The sequence below is a fragment of the Carcharodon carcharias genome, chromosome 14 (assembly GCF_017639515.1).
Source record: "Carcharodon carcharias isolate sCarCar2 chromosome 14, sCarCar2.pri, whole genome shotgun sequence".
Taxonomy (NCBI): domain Eukaryota; kingdom Metazoa; phylum Chordata; class Chondrichthyes; order Lamniformes; family Lamnidae; genus Carcharodon; species Carcharodon carcharias.
Genome location: NC_054480.1, coordinates 25199108 through 25219506, shown reverse-complemented (window position 1 = coordinate 25219506; position 20399 = coordinate 25199108). Strand labels below are relative to the sequence as shown.

The 20399-nt window shown below is 41.6% G+C and overlaps 1 protein-coding gene across 1 annotated transcript in view; it reads right to left on the bottom strand.

Annotated features, from left to right (window-relative positions):
* Positions 1 to 359: 359 nt before the first annotated feature.
* Positions 360 to 20399, bottom strand: part of ntsr1 (neurotensin receptor 1 (high affinity)) — a 65711-nt gene continuing 45671 nt past the window's right edge. The window contains exons 3-4 of the mRNA XM_041205441.1: positions 11167 to 11257; positions 360 to 609 (exon numbers count right to left, since the gene is read on the bottom strand). Coding sequence (XP_041061375.1) covers positions 360 to 609; positions 11167 to 11257 — 341 coding nt within the window. The remainder of the gene's footprint in view (positions 610 to 11166; positions 11258 to 20399) is intronic.

Here is a 20399-nt window from a genome sequence, read left to right as displayed (position 1 = left end):
AATTCAAGCTGGGGTAAGGCTGTTTTTGTTATGGGTGGGGTGGTTTCTATTATGATATTTTATAAACTAGCACAAAATATCACAGAAACTTAATTTATACTGGATGTAATTTGCAATTGAAATCCCATGCTCTTTTCCCTGGTTCACTTACGCTGAAAAATCAAGGCAACTTAATGGAAAATCCAGGCTGTCATCTTACAACTTTTACAATCTCCTCAATGCGATTATTTTTTAAAAAGTCTCAGTGAGTCACTAAGCTTCTCACTATTGTGATTGCCCCCAAAATTCATGATAGTAATTATTAATCGTGTTACTTTCTCACCCTTCTCTTTCAACTATTTGACCCCAGTTAGGATCTGCTAATAGATGGTTTCCCTGGTAGCATTACTGGAGTAGGTATGATTGCTGGAAATGCTGTTTGACTTTCTGCTAAGTGCAGGAGCCTTTGCCTTTTGTCGACTGAGAAGACAGAAAGAGCTAAGCGTTGAGAGGAAGTCCTGCCTGAAGTTTGCAGAGACCAGGTTGTACAGGATAGGGTTGATAGTTGAGCTGACGTAGAAGAGGACATTTGTCACCATGTAGAAGTAATGATAGAAATCGTAGAGAAAACTGGAAGAAGCAATAATAGCGATTAGGATTACAAAATTAATCACAAACATAGATTAAGAAATAAAAAACACATGCTGGGAATACTCAGCAGGCAGGCAGCATTGATTGAGAACATACTGTCCAGCATTTCTGGACGCAAGAACCACTCCTATTAAAGAAAGTTGCAAGAGAATTCCTCAAATATATAATATACAGAAACCTTCTGAAATTGTAGTTATCTATAACATGCAAATCATTAAACTGCATAAACATTATACGATCATCTTATTAAGGATATAGATAGATTTTAAAAAATGATTAGGTCTGCTGGCTTTCTTCTCTATGCTTAACTCTTGGGTGATGCAACTAATCACAGATAAACCTTAAAGAACAGAAAACATTTGTCAAATTTCTCCATGGCCCTTGAGAGATTCAAAATATGGCAGGATTCCAATCTATTATTCATCAACTCAGAAATATTACATCAGCTATAATGTCTCATAGAGCATTTGATGGCCTCTGTTTACTATTGGATCCAAGATTCCTACACTTATCCAAGTATCCAGTTGCTTTATAATAGGATTAATTGATGCGTATTAACTAATTTGTGATTCTTTATTATCTACATCACTAGTCTTTAAATGATCAGACTGCTTGTCTAATATCCAGTACTAGATAAGCAGAAATTTCCTATAAGTAGATATTGAGAGGGCCCAATTGTTTTCGGTGCCCACCACAAACTCCGTTTACTAGCTACTGACTCCATCCCTCTCTCAGGCAACTCTGAGGCTAAGCAGACTATTCACAACTTTGGTGTCATACTTGACCCCAGGATGAGCTTCTGACCACATATCCATTCCATCACTAGGGCTATTTCCAACTCCGTAACATTGCCTGGCTTTGCCCGTCTCAACTCATCTGCTGCTGAAACCAGCATCCATTCCTTTATTACCTTGACTATTTCAATGCATTCCTGGTCAACGTTGCACATTCTATCCTTAGTAAACTTGAGGCCATCCAGAAACTCTGCTTCCTGTGCTCTATCTTGTCCCATTCATCTGTGACCCCTTTGTTTGCTAACCTATGTTGGCTCCTGGTTAAGCAATGCCTTGATTTTAAAATTCTCATTCTTGTTTTCAAATCCCTCCACACCCTCGGCCCTCCCTTTCTCTGTCACTTTCTTCAGCCACACAACCCTCTGAGATATCTGTGCACCTCTGGCCTTTTGAACATCCCCAATTGCAAATCTTTCACCATTGGTGCTCGTGCCATGAGCTGCCAAGGCCCCTGAACTGGAATTCCCTTTGTTAACCTCTCTATCTCTCTTCCTGTCTTTCCCCCTTTAAGATGCTCTTTAGAACATATGTTCTTTAACCAAACTTTTGGTTATCTGCTCTAAGATCTCCCTTTGTGGCTCGGTGTCAAATTTTATCTGATAACACTCCTGTGAAGCGTCTTGGGAAGTTTTACTATGTTAAGAGCGCTTTATAAATACAAGTTATTGATGTCTCACTAGAGGTTCATCAGAAAAAAAATCAGGTAGTTGTTATAAAAGGAAATGTTAACAGCTTATATGGAAAGTTAACTGGCACACAGAAAATTATCTGGATAAATAGATATGTTTGGATTGATGTATCCCGAGGGTCAGTGCTGGATCCACCTTTGTTCCCTCTATGTATATATGGGACAAAATGTCAAAATTTGCTGAGACACAAAAGTAGGGAGAACATTGAGGAGGACTGCAAAAGACTTCAGGAAAACAGGCAACCCTAGATCTTACATCAATTCAGCGTTTGATAAAAGCTCAAAGTGACCAGTACAGATCTGACATCAAATGGTGTAATTCAGAATGAGTATTGATCACAGGTTATTGAAGCACTCCACAAGAAATCCATCAAACTTGTTAAATTTGTGGAAGCAATCATTCGTGTTCAAAAGTGATCATTAGACATTATAGGCATTAAGTGCGATCATTAGGCATCAAAGGGATCAGGATGATGTCAGCGCAGCTTCCTACAAGTTATGATGAAAAAAATGTTATGAAGTGGAAAATTTAGATTCCCAAACTTGTGCTCCAATAATTCACAGCTAGCAGGTTATCCAGAATATTGATGTGTGTCTAATTATGTGATTAATTATTGCATTGAAATTTCTACCGAATGTCACAGGGCCTTCTAAAAAGGTTTTACAGGATACAGGATTCGGTAGTCAAAATTGGAATAACTTCAATCATGTCAAAGCAGACTATTCTGGCAAGATACAACACACTTCACAAAAGTGATTTCACATGAGAACTATCAAGGAGAAGAAAAGGGTTATTTTTGCTCGATGGAAGCTCATGTCTTCAGCACCCTAAATTTCCCAGCCTGACGTCAAATTGCACTTTAAGGTGCATTTATAAAACAACAATAACTTTCACTATCATCCTTAACATAATAAAACATCCCAAGGCAGTTCACAGGAGTGTTATCGCACTTGGTAAGTGCTAAAGATTAGAATGTACTTTCAGCTTGCAAACATTTCTTGGCACACACACTGCACCTGTTTCAGCTAAACAAAATAAGTGACAGCAGATTTTTACTGTAGATCCTATCAACTAATAAACACCCTCAGGTGGCCTGAGCTGATTCCATATAGGCTTCCTTCCTTTCAGTCACACCTAAATCCCAAGTAGGAAAGGACCATCTTGCACCCAGTTGCTGCAAAGAGTTGAATTATATTATTTCATAACATACAACATGTTCTATAGATATATAAAATGAATTAAAGTGAAGGCACTAAGCAAGGAGTTCTAAGTTTTGAAAATCTACAAATTTGCAAATCTACAAATGCCATTAAAGTCACAGATATGAAGCCAAGTTAGTAATGTATTTTACATGCATTGATTATGACGGGAACCAGTGCTATAATTAGGGTTTTAGTTTCTGAGCACAGCTTAATAAAGACCATTTGTTTGTTGGCTATGTGTTGTAGTGGTCCTATATTTTAAATCGGTACACACAGCATGTCACGCATTCACAAATACAAAACAGATTTGCAACTGTTGAACCTTGTTTTTCTTGAAAGTAAAGCCAAAAAACAACTGAAATGACATGTGTGCAGTAAATGGTTTGGGGTAGGGAACCGTTAATCCAGTTCCAAAGAAGTGAAAAACTCAGAAGGAGGTCATTTGGCCAAACATATCTGTCTTGGCTCTTTACTATGCAGTACTGGTACCTGACATGTTTATAATTTTGAACATTGTGCTTAATGGATGTAAATGAGATTTGAGAGATTTGTTCTGGATTTGGGTTTGTGAAGTTTAACTCAATTTGTGTCAATAAACTCAATATACAAACTAGTATTGTTTTGCTCGGTGCCTTCATTCATAAACTGAGTAACATGCTGCATAAATCACAGCAAAATACATACAAATAGTCATCTGGTAGTACAGAACTTGTGTATTGCTGAAAAAAAGAGACATGTCTAACCTTTTCATCTTGCACTCATCAGGACACTGGCAAGAACACCAATATAAGGGGCAAAACAACAATTCATACTGTATGTGAAGAGAGTGCTAATTGGTTGTCAAGTGGTGTTGCCATGAAGAATGCACCATTAATGGTGATTGACAGTTAACAACCAAGTATCGTTTGACTTTTAAAGGAGGCAGCTTGACCCTGATTGGTCAAGGAATTGCCCTGAGGAATGAGTCAGCTAATGGCGGTTACTTATTTTGTTTAGCTGAAACAAGGGCAGTGTATGTACATATTCTTTCTGTCTGCAGGAACAATGCCCTGTACATTAATATATGTAGCTTCCAGTACATGCAAATGTGCCACATTGTGAGCCCGACTGACAATCTTAAATTGATTGTCAGCATAATTCTTGGCACATTGAGGATTATTTAGCAAATGTCGTCCAATCATGGAACATATCTAATGTTGGGCACTGAATTTTGAGTTTTGCTAGCATGGGCTGGTTGTATCCGTTCTGTACCCTACCAATTGTAAACAGAACCTGGGATATGCTGTTTGATATGATACGCCAGTCTTTGGGACGTACTGTTTACATACCTAGCATTATACTGGCACTGAAATTCATATACCACATTACTCATTTGTGTGATAGGCAGAATGCCTTTTTGGCTTGATGGCAGCATCCATAGATATTTGCGTTGCAGCACTACATCATGGTGATCTAGGCCCACCACCATTGCGTGAATCAGTATTCAATGAACTTATGAACTTGGCAACTCGAGCATTTGAGTTCAGTTTTAATGACACCATGTACGCCTGTTGGATCCTAGTCACCAGTCTGTTGGGACTTATGGATCCTGGTTACATGCTTGTTGTAGGATGGCCGAATTGGTACAATAGACAGAGTTGATCAGCAGGAGCTCCTTAGGTGGAACGTATTCTGTTTATCCACGAAGGTAATCAGCAGCTACACTTGTGTGCTTTCAACTCAAACTCTGTCTCCATACTACTGACTACTAACTACAGACTAGCGACTAAAAAGGTAGCCTGCGTTACTCCTCTATTGATTACATAAGATCATGTGATCTTCCTTTATAACATCCTTCTTAAAGGTATACTACACATTACATAAAACCATAATTACCACACTCAGAAACACATTTTACATTTACAAGTATAATTTTCTCAAAATAGCAAATTATTTACACAGATAAGTAATTTACAAATTCAGCCTTTCTGGGGATTTTCTTAAGCGTGTAGAACGTCTCCGCTCTACAGCTTCAGATGCTTTGTCAGGAACCTCCTTTTCTGGAGTTGTCTGAGCATCAGGTTCTTCGGCGGGCACTTGCAAATCTGTTTCCTCAACTCTTGCAGGTACAACAGACACATCAGACACATCTGTACTAGGTTGAGTTCTCTCAACAGGAAACACTGACCTGGTCATGAACACTGGTGAAATCATTTCTTGGTGATTTGCTTCTCTCTTCCTTAGATGATCCACATGTCCCCGTGTGACTCAGCCTTCCATCTTCACATGGTAAAATAATATCCAAGTCACTGTATTTATTTCACCTGGTAACCACCTTGGTCCTTCTCCAAAGTTCTTCACATATACTGTCTCTCCCATGGTAAGCCTCCTGTCACGACTATGCCAGTCTAGTGTCTAGTTTTCTGACTTCCCTGACTCCTTTCCACCTTCCCCCCTAAATTCGGCATTATTAAGCTCAATCTTGTCCTGAGACGGCGTTTCATCAATCATTCCGCAGGTGTGACAACTGTTGTTGTGTGAGGGGTGGTCCTATAATGGAAAAGAAAGCGTGCTAGCTTGGTTGCTATGGAATCTCCAGTTAACTTTTTCATGTCTGCCTTGAATGCTTGAACCGCCCTCTCGGCCAATCCATTTGAGGAAGGGTGGTATGGTGAAGATTTTACATGAGTGATACTGTTGAGGCTGATAAACCATTGAGACTCAGCACTCATAAATGCCGTGCCGTTATCAGATCCAACCACTTCTGGTAGTCCATGAATGGCAAAACTTCGATGTAGCTTCTCAACTGTAGCAGAAGTCGTTGGTGACTACACCTCATATATGTCCATCCATTTTAAGTGGGCATCAACAATGAGCAGAAACATTGTTCCCATGAAAAGTTCCACATAGTCAATGTGTAACCGCACCCATGGCCTTCCTGGTCACTCCTAAGGGTGTAACGGAGCTGTTGAAGGTAACTTTTGCAATTGTTGGCACTGCACATAATTCTTCACTGAGCTCTCTACTTTTCCATCCATCAGGCCACCATAGATAGCTGTGTGCTACGGTATTCATTCGGGAAATTCCTCAGTGTACACTATGTAGTTCAATCAACAATGGGTTTCTTCCTTTTGGAGGAACAATCATTTGCACCCCCCCCACAATAAGATACCCTCCTGGCTGGTTATTTTATGTTTTCTGTTAAAGTACAGTTTCATTTCATCAGATACATGCACTTGTGACCAACCATGAAGCACCTGTTTGTGTACTTTGGATAAGACTGGGTTTCAACTCGTCCAAACACTGATCTGTCTAGCACATACCAGTGATGAATCTCAGAAATCTAACAATAAACAAACAAGAAATTTAACAATAAAAATAAAGAAACAGCATTTGCAATTTGATTTCCAGGCCGATGGACAAAAGTATACACTTATGCTGCCAGGATCAATGCCCATCGTTGCATTCTTATTGAGGCTATGGGTGGTATAGCCTTGTCCTCGCTGAACAATCCTAGCAATGGATTGTGGTCTGAAACTATAGTAAAATGATGGCCATGTACACATACTGGTGAAATTTCTTGACAGCAATGTTGATTGAAAAGCCTTCTTTTTCTATCTGTGAGAGTAACCCTTTTCCGCTGTGGTGAACATTCTTGATTTTTATCCTATCGACCATCCCGTGCCATTGTCCATTCGATGGGAGAGCACTGTTCCCAATCCGCAAGGAGATGCATCACATGTCAACACCAATTCTTTCCTCTGGTCATAATGTACTAATAGATTTGATGAGTGCAACAATTGTTTCACTTTTATGAAAGCTTCTTTCTGTGGTGTCTGCCAACTCCAATATTGGTTCTTCTTGAGTAGATAATGCAGGGGGGCCAGTTATGTAGACAAACTGGGTAAGAAACGCCCATAATAATTGATCATTCCTAAGAATGATCTGAGCTCGGAGGCGTTCTTTGGGGCACGTGCGCCAGATAGATTACCTCCCTTGTTTGGAACGCTTTTCTTTTTTTTTAAACGCACTCCAGCCTGCAGGAAACATTTTAAGACTTCTTCTAAGTTCACCAACTGCTCTTTTTCAGTAAGCCCGGTCACCAGAACATCATCTAAATAAACTACAACCTGGGGCAGTCCCTGCAGTAAACTTTCCATTGTTCTCTGGAATATGGCACAAGCTGAGGAGATGCCAAAGAGCAAACTGGCATATTGGTGCAACCCTTTGTGTGTATTAAGTGTGACAAATTCCCAGGAGGTCTTCTCTAACTCTAATTGTTGATAAGCCTGACTCATATCAAGTTTCGTGTAGGTGGTTCCACCTGCCAGCTTGGCAAACAGATCTTAATTTTTGGTATGGGGTGTCTGTCCAGCTTAGTCACTTTATTAACTATCAATTTGTAGTCTCCACAAATTCGAACATTTTGGTCAGGTTTAAAGATGGGGACTATTGGTGCTGCCCATTCTGAGAACTGCACAGGTTGTATAACGCCCAGTTTCTCTAATCTGTCCAGTTCGGTGTTGACCTTTTCCCACAGTGCATAAGGTACTGGTCTTGCCTTCATGAATCGGGGGGGTTGCCTCTGGATTCACATAAATTTTTGCTTGCAGACCCTGGATCTTCCCAAGTTCATCCTTGAAGACTGAGGTGTATTTTTGTAGTAGTTTTAGTAACTCATTTGCTCTCAGCTGAAAAATTTCAGCCCATTCTAACTTTATCTCCTTTAGCAGTTTTGTCCAGAGAGGCTTGGCCCCTCGCCTGCTACCACCACCACGGGCAGTTTTACCAATTGGCTCCTGTAATGGACAGTTACTCTGCTTATGCCCTTCACTTGAATGTCTTCACCCATGTAAGTTTTTAATCTGGCATCAGTTTCTTCCAAATTTAATTTATGTTCACCATAATTCAGATATTTGCAGGTGTGTTCACAAATCACTGTAGTGTAAGCTTCTGTTTGCATTTCCATTCTAATAGGTCTGCCATTTACCTTCACTATTACATGTATTGGTTCTGTCTTTCCAACCTTCAAACTAAATAACGAATAAGTATCTGAATTTGTTGCTTCAGGCTCTTCTACACTGTAGATCTCAGTGGGGTTTTTTTTTGTTTGAAAGTCTGCCTAATTCTTTCCTTGCACTGTCTCATTAGGTGCCCGTTTCGATAACAATAAAAACATTTGATTTTTTTAAACTGCCAATCATTATAAGGTTGTCTATTTCCACCTCTGTTCCAATTATTTCATGTTTTCGCTGCTAAGTCATTTCTTTTTTATTTTTCTGCTAGCGGTGGCTGTTTCCCACTTCTTGGCAGTGTCTTGCATTTTCGTGCCCTTTTTGGCTCGGGCTTCCCGCCCAATGTAGAGCATGGCATCATTATTCACTCCCAGTGTGGCTCTTGAATGTCTTACTGCGCTCCCCATGGCCAGTGTTATCTTCTTAAGGTCCAAATTTGTTTCAGACAGTAATCTCTTCTGAATCGTGTCTTCATTCACACCCGCACGCAAAATGATATAGGAGCATGTCATTTAAAGATGTACCAAACTCACACTGTTCTGTTAACTGTTTCAAATTTGCCACATAACAAGCAACTGTCTCCCCCGGGGCTCTACCTCTTGAGTCAAATTTGAACCATTGCATCGTTACCGAGGGCTTTGGCCGGTAATGACCCTTCACGAGGTCCACAAATTCATCAGAACTTTTCCAATCTGAGGCACTGGGTGCCGTTGAACTCTGAATCAACCTGTAGGCTTTATTCCCACCCGTAGGTAAGAGGATCACTTGCCTCTTTTCCCCCCCATAATGTCGTTTGCTCGGAAAAAGAACACAAGGTGTGCAATATAATGAGACCAATCGTCCATGGCTGGATCGAAAGGATCAATTCTTCCATATTGTGGCATTTTGTGAGTAGATTGCTTCAACGATTAGGATGGAAATTCTACTTATGATTAACGGAAGAAATCAATAGAAACAAAGTTGGGCTGTACCTTGCAAGGTACAGCCCAATTTCGTCTCTCTTGATTTCTTCCATTAACTTGTTTTATTCTCAAAGCCAGTTTACTGTATCTTTGCTTTATCCTTGCTTTTACCTCGTCGCGTTTGTTGGATCCTAGTCACCAGTTTGTTGGGACTTATGGATCCTGGTTACACGCTTGTTGTGGGATGGCCAAGTTGGTACAATAGATAAAGTTGATCAGTAGACACTTCTAAGGTGGAACACATTCTGTTTATTTACAAAGGTACTCAGCAGCTATACTTGTGAACTTTCAACTCAATTCTTGTCTCCATACTACTGACTAACTATAGAGGTAGCCTGTGCTAGTCCTTTATTGGTTAAATAAGATCATGTGATCTTCCTTTCTAACATCCTTCTTAAAGGTGTACTACACATTACATAAAACCATAATTACCACAATGATCAAATAGATGATGTTGCCATGGGATCCCCTATAGGCCCAGCTTTTGCAAACATCTTTGTTGGGTTCCATGAGAAACGTGTCTTCGATGGAATGACACCTAACCTCCTACCCCTCACATATCTGAAATATGTGGGATATGTTTGCAATATTTAAATCTGCAGCCACATGTAACAATTTACTTACATGTCTTACTGGGCTCCATCCCACGCTTAAATTCACATATGAAACAGAGCAGTCAGAAGAACCCCCTTCCTTGACGTGTTAGTTGAGAAATCTGCCAGAGGATTCTCTACCATGGTCTACCACATGCCTACCTTCACTGGCTGATATACATGCTGGGATTTTTATAGTTGCACACGTTATAAGGTTGGTCTTATCGGCAAACTTGTAAATAGGGCCCGAACCATTTGCTCACCATGCAAGCTTGCTGCTGAAATAGGTTGCATCAAAGGTATCCTGCAGGATAGTGGCTACCCTGATCAGGTCATTTCGCGCCATTTATCATGCAAATTCGTGAATGGTCCTAAGGCCATCACTTTTGGCCTGGAAAAGTGCCCAGTCTACCTCAGATTACTTTGGAAGGGCAAGGTGTCTCAAAAGTTTGAGCAACTGGTAAATCTAGCTGTTTCATGCTGCTACTATGCAGTGGCAACATGAGTGGTATTCACCACTAACAGGATACTGCCATCAAGCCAAAAAGACATTCTGCCTATCACACAAATGAGTAATATGGCATATGAATTTCAGCGCGAGTGTGATGTTAGGTATGTAGCCCGTACGTCCCAATGATTGGCTGATTGTATCAAACAGCATGTCCCAGTCACGGGCATGATACAGACCATACCAAACCAGCCCATGCTTGCAAAACTCAAAACACAGTGTCCAACATTATATGTGATTCTGTAATTGGACAACACTTGCTAAATAATCCTCAATGTGCTAAGAATTATGCTGACAACCAATTTAAGATGGTCAGTTGGGCTCGCAATGTGGTGCATTTGCATGTACCGGAAGCTACATATATTGATACACAGGGTCCTGTTCTGTGCAGACAAAAAGAACATGGACGTACACTGCGTCTGTTTCAGCTAAACAAAATAAGTAACAGTCATTCGCTGAATCATTCCTCAGGGCAATGCCTTGACCAATCAGGGTCAAGCTGCCTGGTTTAATTTCAAACAATGCTTGGCAGTTAACTGAAAGTCACCATCAGTGGTGTATTCTCCAATGAATCAGCACTCTCTTCGCATACAATATAAATTGTTATTTTCCCCCTTATATTGGTGTTCTTGCGAGTGTCCTGATGAGGGCAAGATGAAAAGTTTAGACATGTCTCTTTTTTCAGCAATACTCAAATACATATAAAATAACAAGGCTCTTCTGCTTTCTTTATTCAATATTAAACATGAATATTGTCATCAAACTAGAACTCTAGCCAATTGCTAAATACTCACTCTGTCCAGAGGTGTTTGGGGACATAACAGAACATAAGTCGACGCATGTGATAAGGAAGCCAGCAGACAACAAAGGCAATAACCACAGCTCCTGCAAGAAAAAAACACACAAACCTTTAACTCTTACTCTAAATGTTATATTACTGTGCTTACTGAATTAATTTTTAAAGAGAAAGTAAAGGAAATTGAGGAATTCTGCCATAATAAAAATTCTTTGTGAAAGGATATCTTATGCTGATTTGTACAAGTAACAATTTTGTTGGGAGGAGTCAAGCTGTCCAGTTGGTGAAATTGTAGCTGGAAGAAATGACTTAAACGTTGATGAGTTGGTAATGTGTTAGACTTGGTAATCCATTCAATAATTTTAAGACTACATTGTTAAGTATCACAAAATAGTTAACATCATAAATGCAGAAACTTAATTGTAAAGTCCTGGGTATAATTTTCTCTACAGTATGGCAAATAAATAGGTAAGTCCAGCTTTCAAATTACTTTAGCTCACAAGAAAATTGATTCATTTTACAAAATTTAAAATTAGTTGTTAAAATGTGTACTATATATTTAGAAATCTGACAATTCTAATTTTCTGAGATAATGCCTGTTCTCCATAGTTATCCTCAAATCAGTAAACAGATCACGCAATAACTAAACAGGTGCTGCCCAGATGTTTGCTTTCAATGCGAGTTGCTCGGCAAAGTGATTTAAGCCCCAGAGGTTTTATGGGTCTACGTAGACTTCTAGTCAAAACCGCTCCAGATTATAGGCAATCAGAAACTTTTTGAGATGGAAACAGGAGACCTCTCAAGAATATTAAAGATTCACCTCAGAATGCTGCACTGTGCACACTCAATGACTTCAGTAAATGAGCCAGACTTGGAACGATGTGCATTTAAAGGATCCTTGAATCTGGATTCATTACAAAACGGTAATGGATCCATCAAAAGTGATACTGTAAAGTACTTACAACAAAGGCCAAACACTACAGGCATCTGAAACCTGAAATAAATACAGAATTCTGGGAGCACTCCAGAGCAGGATGCATAGAGTAAGAGAAAAACAGTTAAAGTTTTGGATAGAAATGTGCTGACTATTTTACTCAGGGGGTTAGCTTTTATTTAAATGTGCTGTTGGACTGCATGTGTTGGAAGAAGACTGTGGCCGGGATTTGCCGTGCCCAATGGCATCGAGCGTGTTCGGTGGCGTGAATGGGCAATATGGCGAGAAGGCCAAAAATCAGTTTTGCGGCATTGTGAAACTAGTTTGCGATTGTCTGCTCAGCCCGTCGTTGGCGAGCTGCATTCCCTGCCATCGGACGTCAGGAACCTCATTGTAATGCATCAGCATGTCATTACAAGGCCAGGCCACCCCCGGCTGGATCATCCGCCCACATCGGTGGGAAAACACGCCGACGTGTTTCACAACAGCAAATAGAAGGCGTGCACTTGGCTGGCTGCACTTTGCTTGGGACTTTGAAGCTTGTTTGCTTCAGTCAGCACTCGCAGTCATCAGCGCCAGGCTTCACAGACAGCACCACATCACTTTTAGGGAGGTTCACGGGCAGATCTCTACCTACCAGATCAGCCACATGTGGGTGGCTTTGCAAAAGTTACAGGGCTAGGGCTTGCTTGGGGAAGGGGGAGAAGTGGCCTCAGGCAAGGAAAGAGGCTGCAGGATGAGAGCTGTACTGGGGAAGGGGGGTATCCCAGGGTGTGTGTGGTGCACAGGTTGATCTGTGCAAGTGGCCTCAAGGTGGTGATGCCTGAGAAGTCAGTCTCCAGAGGAGATGAGGCCAGATGGATATTTGAGGATGTCTGTGTGAGAATGGGTGGTGCTGTCCCTTGAGCTGGCAGTGAGTGAGATGCCAGTGAATGTTTAATGGGTTTGAGTGTGTGAGTTTAGATTGATGAGGTGGTTGCCATACCCTGGCTGCACAGATGAGATCATTCATCCTCTATCTGTATTGGATGGCCAACCTCTTCTGTGCAGCATTGGCACTGATCACCACTGCTATCGCCTACCAAGCCGGAGTGGTAATGTTGCTGCCCCTCCTACAGCCAGACCGGGGCTAGAGGACATCACAGTGGGCCTCAACAGCATCCAATAGGTGCTCGAGGGCTGCAGGCTTCTTGTCTTTCAAGGACATGTCTTTTTTGCTGCAGTCCTGGGCTGGAAGAATTGATCGCAGCTGTACATTAAATTCAATGCCTGACGGATGAAGGGGCAAGGCGGCAGAGTGGCAGGTGAATTGGAGCACGCCCGCCATCGAAATGACTTGTACCCCAGGAATGCATAAGTAATGTGGCGGGTTTGGGATGATGCTGCGTGAAAAGCCGCCATTGCGGCTGAAGGGTAAAGCGTCGTTTTTCCTGTCCGCTACTGCACGGTGCAAATCTGGGACATTCCGCTCTGTGATTGATTTAATGTTTAGTTTTAGCATTGGGATAATAAAATCCCAAAATGGATGCATTCTCATTCCCTTCTGCCAGTAGATTTCATTCATTGTTGCTTTTAGAAGCAGTCCAACTCTCCCAGTTGGAAATAGAAATTTTCAAATTTTTGGATCCCGTAAATTTAATGGGCAGAATTTTGCCCTTGGTGGGCGGGCGGACAGCCGATGCCGCCCCCACTGAAACGGGGCCCACCGCCATTTTGGATTGGCCCGCCAAGCGGCCTGTCCAACAGGAAGTGCTATGCGCTTCCTGTGCAGGGGGGAGGAGGGATTCCCCATCTGTCAAAGTGCGGTCTTTTGCGCATGCACACGAAAGATCGCACTGCTCCCTGAGACTAAGTGCTGTCTCAGGGAGATTAATGACAGCGTACAAAATGTAAAAAAAAATAGAAAAATAAAAACATTATTAACATGTCCACCTCATGTAACAATGTCACACAAGATGGGACATGTTAATAAATATCACATTACATTTATTAAAGTTTTTAAATAGGAACATGAAACCTCATCACGCCAGTGGATGAGGTTTCATGTATTATCAGGAGCCCGCTGGGGCTCCTGGCCTGCCCACCAGCCTTAAGGTTGGACGGGCAGGGCCTTTAATTACTTTAATTACCCTGTCAATGGCCCCGCCCCCAAATCGCCGACGGGAAAATTCTGGCCAGTATCTGCTGGCTTGGTCAGGTTTAGAATTTGTGGGTTATACAACCAGAAACACTTTGTGAGGTAGCAGAGCTGGAATGTAAGAAAGGCAGAAGGGAATGTCATTAAATGAGTAAGTGTTGTGCCCAAGTATATAAGCTATTTAAGCTAGCTTGAAAAATGATCAAAATGGCGATGGGATGCTTGGCTTCATCACGAGGTATAGAATGTAGCAGCATGGAGATGTTACTGCATATAGAGCCATGATCTGACTCATAGCACAATTTTAAAGGGGGTTCAAGAACAAAGAGACCTGTGGGTGCTTGTGCACAAATCTTTGAAGGCGACAAGACAGATTAACAAAGCAGTTATTAAAGTACATGGGCTCCTGGACTTTTAAATAGAGGCATAGAGTACAAAAGGCAGGAGGTTATGCTAAACAGGTATAAGATACTAGTTCAGCTCCAGCTGATGCAGTGTGCTAATCTTGGGCACTGCACTTTAGGAAGGACGTGAGGGCTTTGGAGAGGGTACAGAAGAGATTTTCCAGAAAGCATCCAGGGTGAAGGGATTACAGTTACATGGGTAGACGGAAGAAGCCCTGATTGTTCTTAGAGCAGAGAAGGATGAGGGGCGAACTGATGGTGTTTAAAATCATGATGAATTTAGACAAAGGGTAAATAAAAACAAAAAAACTGCGGATGCTGGAAATCCAAAACAAAAACAGAATTACCTGGAAAAACTCAGCAGGTCTGGCAGCATCGGCAGAGAAGAAAAGAGTTGACGTTTCGAGTCCTCATGACCCTTCGACAGAACTAGTTCTGTCAGACCTGCTGAGTTTTTCCAGGTAATTCTGTTTTTGTAAAGGGTAAATAAAGATGTTTGAAGGGCCGATAACCAGAGGGTACAGATTTAATGTCATTGGCAAAAAAAAAGAGGCAATGTGAGGAAAAACAATTTCACACACAGAGGGCAGGATTTTACGTCCTGTGGGCAAGCGAGTGTGCTGATGTCATCATGCACTCACACGACCTTTCAGTTGGCGGGCACACGCGAGAGTCGGTAGTGCGCCTGCTGACAAATAAAAGGCCTATTAAGGCCCTTAAGCGGGTAATTAATCTGTATTTTTCACTGCTTGTCCAACCGTTCGGTTGGCGGGTGGGTGAATTGGCCAAGCGGCCTTTAGATTTTTCATGAAACCTCATCCACGGGGTTTCCCGCGGTAATTAAAATAAAATAAACATTTTTAAACATCATTTTAACCACGTTCCTCTCCATGTGACTGAGTCACACGTGGGGACATGTTTCTCTCATTTTTCAAATGTGTATTTTTGATCGTAAAATTCTTCTGCTCCCCGAGGCAGCTCTGTGCCTTCAGGCAGCTTTCAGTGTGCATTCCCCCTGCGCATGTGCAGACGTAGGGCTCACGCTTCTCCCACCCCCACCCCGGCAGTGCTGAGCTGTTAATTGGCGATCGCAGGCAGCAGACCATTTCGCGGCTGCTCCCAGACCCGCCCGCCATGCCCACCCAACAAAGGAAAAATTCTGCCCAGAGTGCTTAGTGCGGATGTGCTGCCTGATACAAGTTCAATAGTAGTCTCTAAAGTGATTTGGCCAAATGCTTATGGGGTAACAAACTGCAAAGGAAAGAGTGGGGGGGAATGAGACTCACTGGATTGCTTTTTGAAAGGGCTGGCACAGACTCAATGGCCTGAATGGTCTCCTTCTGTGGTGTACTGTTCTATGATCCTATGAAAATAGGGTTTTGCAGAGGTTTCTGAGGAAGAATTGATAGTGGTGAAGATTTTTTTTTTCAGTTCCAATCACAATTTTCTTGACAGCAAGTGGGTAGGACTGCACAAAACTAGAGTATCCTTGTGGTACTGGCATTGAGCTGGAATGTTAGAGGCAGGGATACTTGGTCAGGGAGAGAGGAGAGCTGGACTCTGAAGTTAATATTACGAAGGAGTACAGCAGAGGGGCGAAAAGATCAAAAGGTCAGATCTGTTGACAAAGATAGCAGTAGAGATGAAACACTTTAGGCAGTATGAGTATAATAATCTGTGGATTATTAATTGAGCCACATGCAAATTAGCATAGAGCAAGTAAGGTTAGAGATATAAATGTGTGGTTCAAAGGCTGGTGTGGGAGAAGTACCTCCGGGATGGTCTACATCTGAACCATGTAGGGAATAATATTCTAGTGAGCTGCATAACTAGTGAAGTGGAGAGGGCAAGGGATCAAATTTGGGCAGATGTGGTAAACAAAAGAGAAAGATGAGAGAGAAAGGCACTAATATGGGAAATGATAAACAGGATGTGACAGGAAGAGACAGAGATTACAAATCTAAGAGTAAATCAGCAGATAAGGCTAGACATTACAAAAATAATAAAATGACAACATTAAAGGCTCTGTATCTAAATGCACGTAGCATTTGAAACAAAACAGATAAACCGATAGTGCAAATAGAAGTAAATATGTACGATCTGATAATCATTACAGAGACATTGGGCAGGATATTGAGTTCAGCGAGCGGGTGGGGTGGGGCACAGTCGCCGACATGTAAAATGACGCGGGATGACGTCCGGCGGAACTCCTGATGCCACCCCACATCATGTCAATTTTCAGGTTGGCAGGGGCGCAGCCGAATGAGCTGTGCGCCCGTTAACCTGTCAACGGCCAACTGAGGTCATTTAAGAACTAATTGAAGTGCTTAAAGGACGTGCCCATCCAACCTTAAGGTTGGCGGGCAGGCCGGGAGCCCTGGCGGGCTTCAGAAAAAGTGTGAAACCTCATCCACAGGCAGGATGAGGTTTCATGTAGGTTTTTAAATATTTAATAAAAGTTTAAGTAAAAGTGATGGACATGTCCCAACTCATGAGAGGACGTCAGGGAAATTTTATTTTTCTAAATTTCACAGTTTTGAATTTGGCGCCGATCACCCTGAGGCAGCAATTAGCCTCACTTAGATGAGTGCATCTTCGGTTTAGGGAATTACCCCCACCCCGCTACCTGCACAGGGAGCGCATAGCACTTCCTGGCAGACGTCACGCTGGGTGCCAATCGGAGGCGCGCCCGCATGTGTCTGCTCCTGAACTACCCCCTCTCCTTGGGAGGAGAAAGCAAACATTACGAAAAAAGCAAAACTCAAACCCCAGGCCTCTGTGGGTGCATGGGTCTCTGGGACAAATTCATTGGATTGACTTCAACAGCAGGTGAGCATTTTGAAGATTTTGTGCCTATTATTTAAGTTTTATGTGTTTTGTATGTTATAAATTGCATAAAGTATATATACTGTATAAGGAACCAAAAGGGAGTTGGAAAAATGTTTGAGTGTTCTGATTAGCTTATGATTGTCCCTAACTGGCAACTTTCAAAACTTTAGAATGTCTTAATTAATTCATTTTTGTGTGGATTTCTTGTGTAGGATTCAAAACTTTTCTAATCATCCATTTTCCAATTAACATGATTAAATTCATAGACTGTGGTTGTTGAGCGAGCAAGTTGTGTTTTGAATATGATATTTTGAAAAGAGGCAGACAATATTTGCACACTCTGTGAATGTGTTCTAAGTGAAAGGATTTTCTAATGCCGGAAATAGATTGATAACTTACTTGAGAATACAGTAAATAAAATCTCCAACTTTTCTCAGATAATAACAAACTAGATAATAGATCAAATTATATAACCAAACTCTGAAGGACTTAGAACATTTACAGAACTCGGACAGTAGATTCACATTTTCGTATGCTCTCTACTAGGTGTCTTAATACCCAACCCAGTTGCAAGGTCACCAGGATAAAAGCAATAGACACTCAAGTTTAAAAACAGAAGAGCTGTTGATTGTTGCCTAAAGTGAAAGGATTTTGAGTACAACAAATCCAAATGATTATATTGCTTACTTCATGCTCAAACACTGTCCTTCACTGCACTTGTTCCAGAGGATTAGGCAAGTAATTAAAATAGATGTCATTATATGTCCCAGTACTTAATATGCAAGATTATATGGGGTCATAGCTGAAGAAGTACCTTAGCTCCTGAAATCCAGATGTTCCAGGAGACTCAGTACGAGCCTTAATCCTGAACGATCACTTTCAGTTCACAAATTAATAATTTGAGTCTTGCTGACACCATCTGCATTTTTATGATGACAGCATTGAGCTTGTTTTCAGAAAAAGTATGGTCATCTTATCGATTTTGTGTTGGGTTTCCTGCAATATCCCAATAAGACATGACCATACCTTTGTAATGGTGGAGATCGCAAACATGGCATTGAATAGAAAACAGCTGTTCTTTTGTTCACTTGTGTGACTAATGTTATTGCAGTTTAATTACATCCTCCAAAGCCTCTTGGATCTTCATTTTTGAAGCAGTGGAGGGCTTGTATTATTATATTGCTTCTATAATGAGATTATTATCACTTTCTCAGAAAGAAAGATGTCTATCTTTTGGATGAGACGTTAAACCAAGGCACCAGATGCCCTTTAAGATGGGTGTAAAAGGTCCCATTCACTGTTTTGAAGAAGAGCAGGGAAATTCTTCCCCGCCTCATGCCTACTATTTTTTCCTCAGCCAACGTCAATAAAACAGATTATCTCAGTGCCATTTGTGGACCTTTGTTGTGCACAAATTAGATGCCATGTTCCCTACAGTGTAACAGTGAATATACTTCAAAAGTACTTGATTGGTTGTAAACCACTTTGGGATGTCCTGAAGTAATGGAAAGCACTATACTAATGCAAAACATTCTTTCCTTCCATAACGAACATGTTCACTGTATACAAAATTAAAGGTAATATGACATAAAGTAGGAATGTTGCCCTGTAGACTCTCACTGTGGGGCCGTCACAGAGTTAAAACATTTTGCCTTAGCCCATTTCTCCCCTGTTCTTCAGAAGGAAATGTGGCCTCCTTCTGTGCTGTAACAATTCTATTCTGAGGATGTGATATGGTTCCATCGGCCCAGGTCAAACCCTGACATCTTACATGAATGATCATTGATAACTCGTGAGCATTGGTAGGAAGTGTTAACAGATTATTTGATAAGTGGGAAAATTATTTCTGAACCCACTGGTGCCCTTTTCTGACATCTATACAAGTGCAAACTATCTGAAAATACAAAGCTCTGTGTGTACCAGGCTTGTTTTCAAGAAGGAGTCAGGTATAGCTCTTGGAGCGAAAGGGATCAAAGGGTATGGGGAAAAAGCGGGAGCAGGCCAATGAGTTGGATGATCAGCCATGATTATAATGAATGGCGGAGCTAGCTTGAAGGACCGAATGGCCTACTCCTGCTCCTAGTTTCTATGTTTGTGTTCTCAGCGCCCTCCTTTACAGTAGCGAGCATGGATAAGTTATGCAAGCCAAGAAAAGCGGCTGAACAACTTCCGCCTCCTCTGCCTCAGGTGAATATTGGAAATTTTCTGGCAAGACAGAATGCTGAATATGGAAACACACCAGCGAGCATGGATCCCCAGTTTGTTTGTGCTCTTGCGTCAGTGGCGACTCCGTTGGCTGGGTTATGTGTGCTGAGTGTATGATGGCTGCATCCCCAAAGACAAGTTCTATTGTGAGCTTGTTATCGGCATGAGACTGACAGGTCACCCATGTCTGCGAAATGGGGATGTCTTGCAAGCGAGACTTCAAGTTGACTGGGATTGGAGTCAATGTATGGGAAGCTCTCGCTGCTGACTGGAGTGCCTGGAGGCAAACAGTTAGAGAGGACATGGAAAAAGCGGAGAACAAAAGAAAAGACCAGATGGCAGAAAAGAAAGCCTGCTAGAAGGCAAAAAACATCAGCCAACCTCTGACCAATGCTATTCATCTGTGCCAGCTGTGGAAGGGACTGCAACTCTACAGCCACAACACAATGCAGAAGTGACAGACACCCTGGGTGCAGTTCATCATCAGACGAGGCAGATGGATGCTGATGATGATTATAATAATAATAATAATAATAATAGTACATGTGGACTACCACCAAGAAATACTTGATATTAATCAGGAGTAAAACCCTGGCTGATTTTCCCTTAACAGACCAGAAGTGCAAAGACTAAAGTTAGAACTCCCACCACCCTATCACCCAGCTGTGATAAGCTGGCGTCTGCATGGTTCAGATATTCTCTGGATAAACAGATGAGGACAG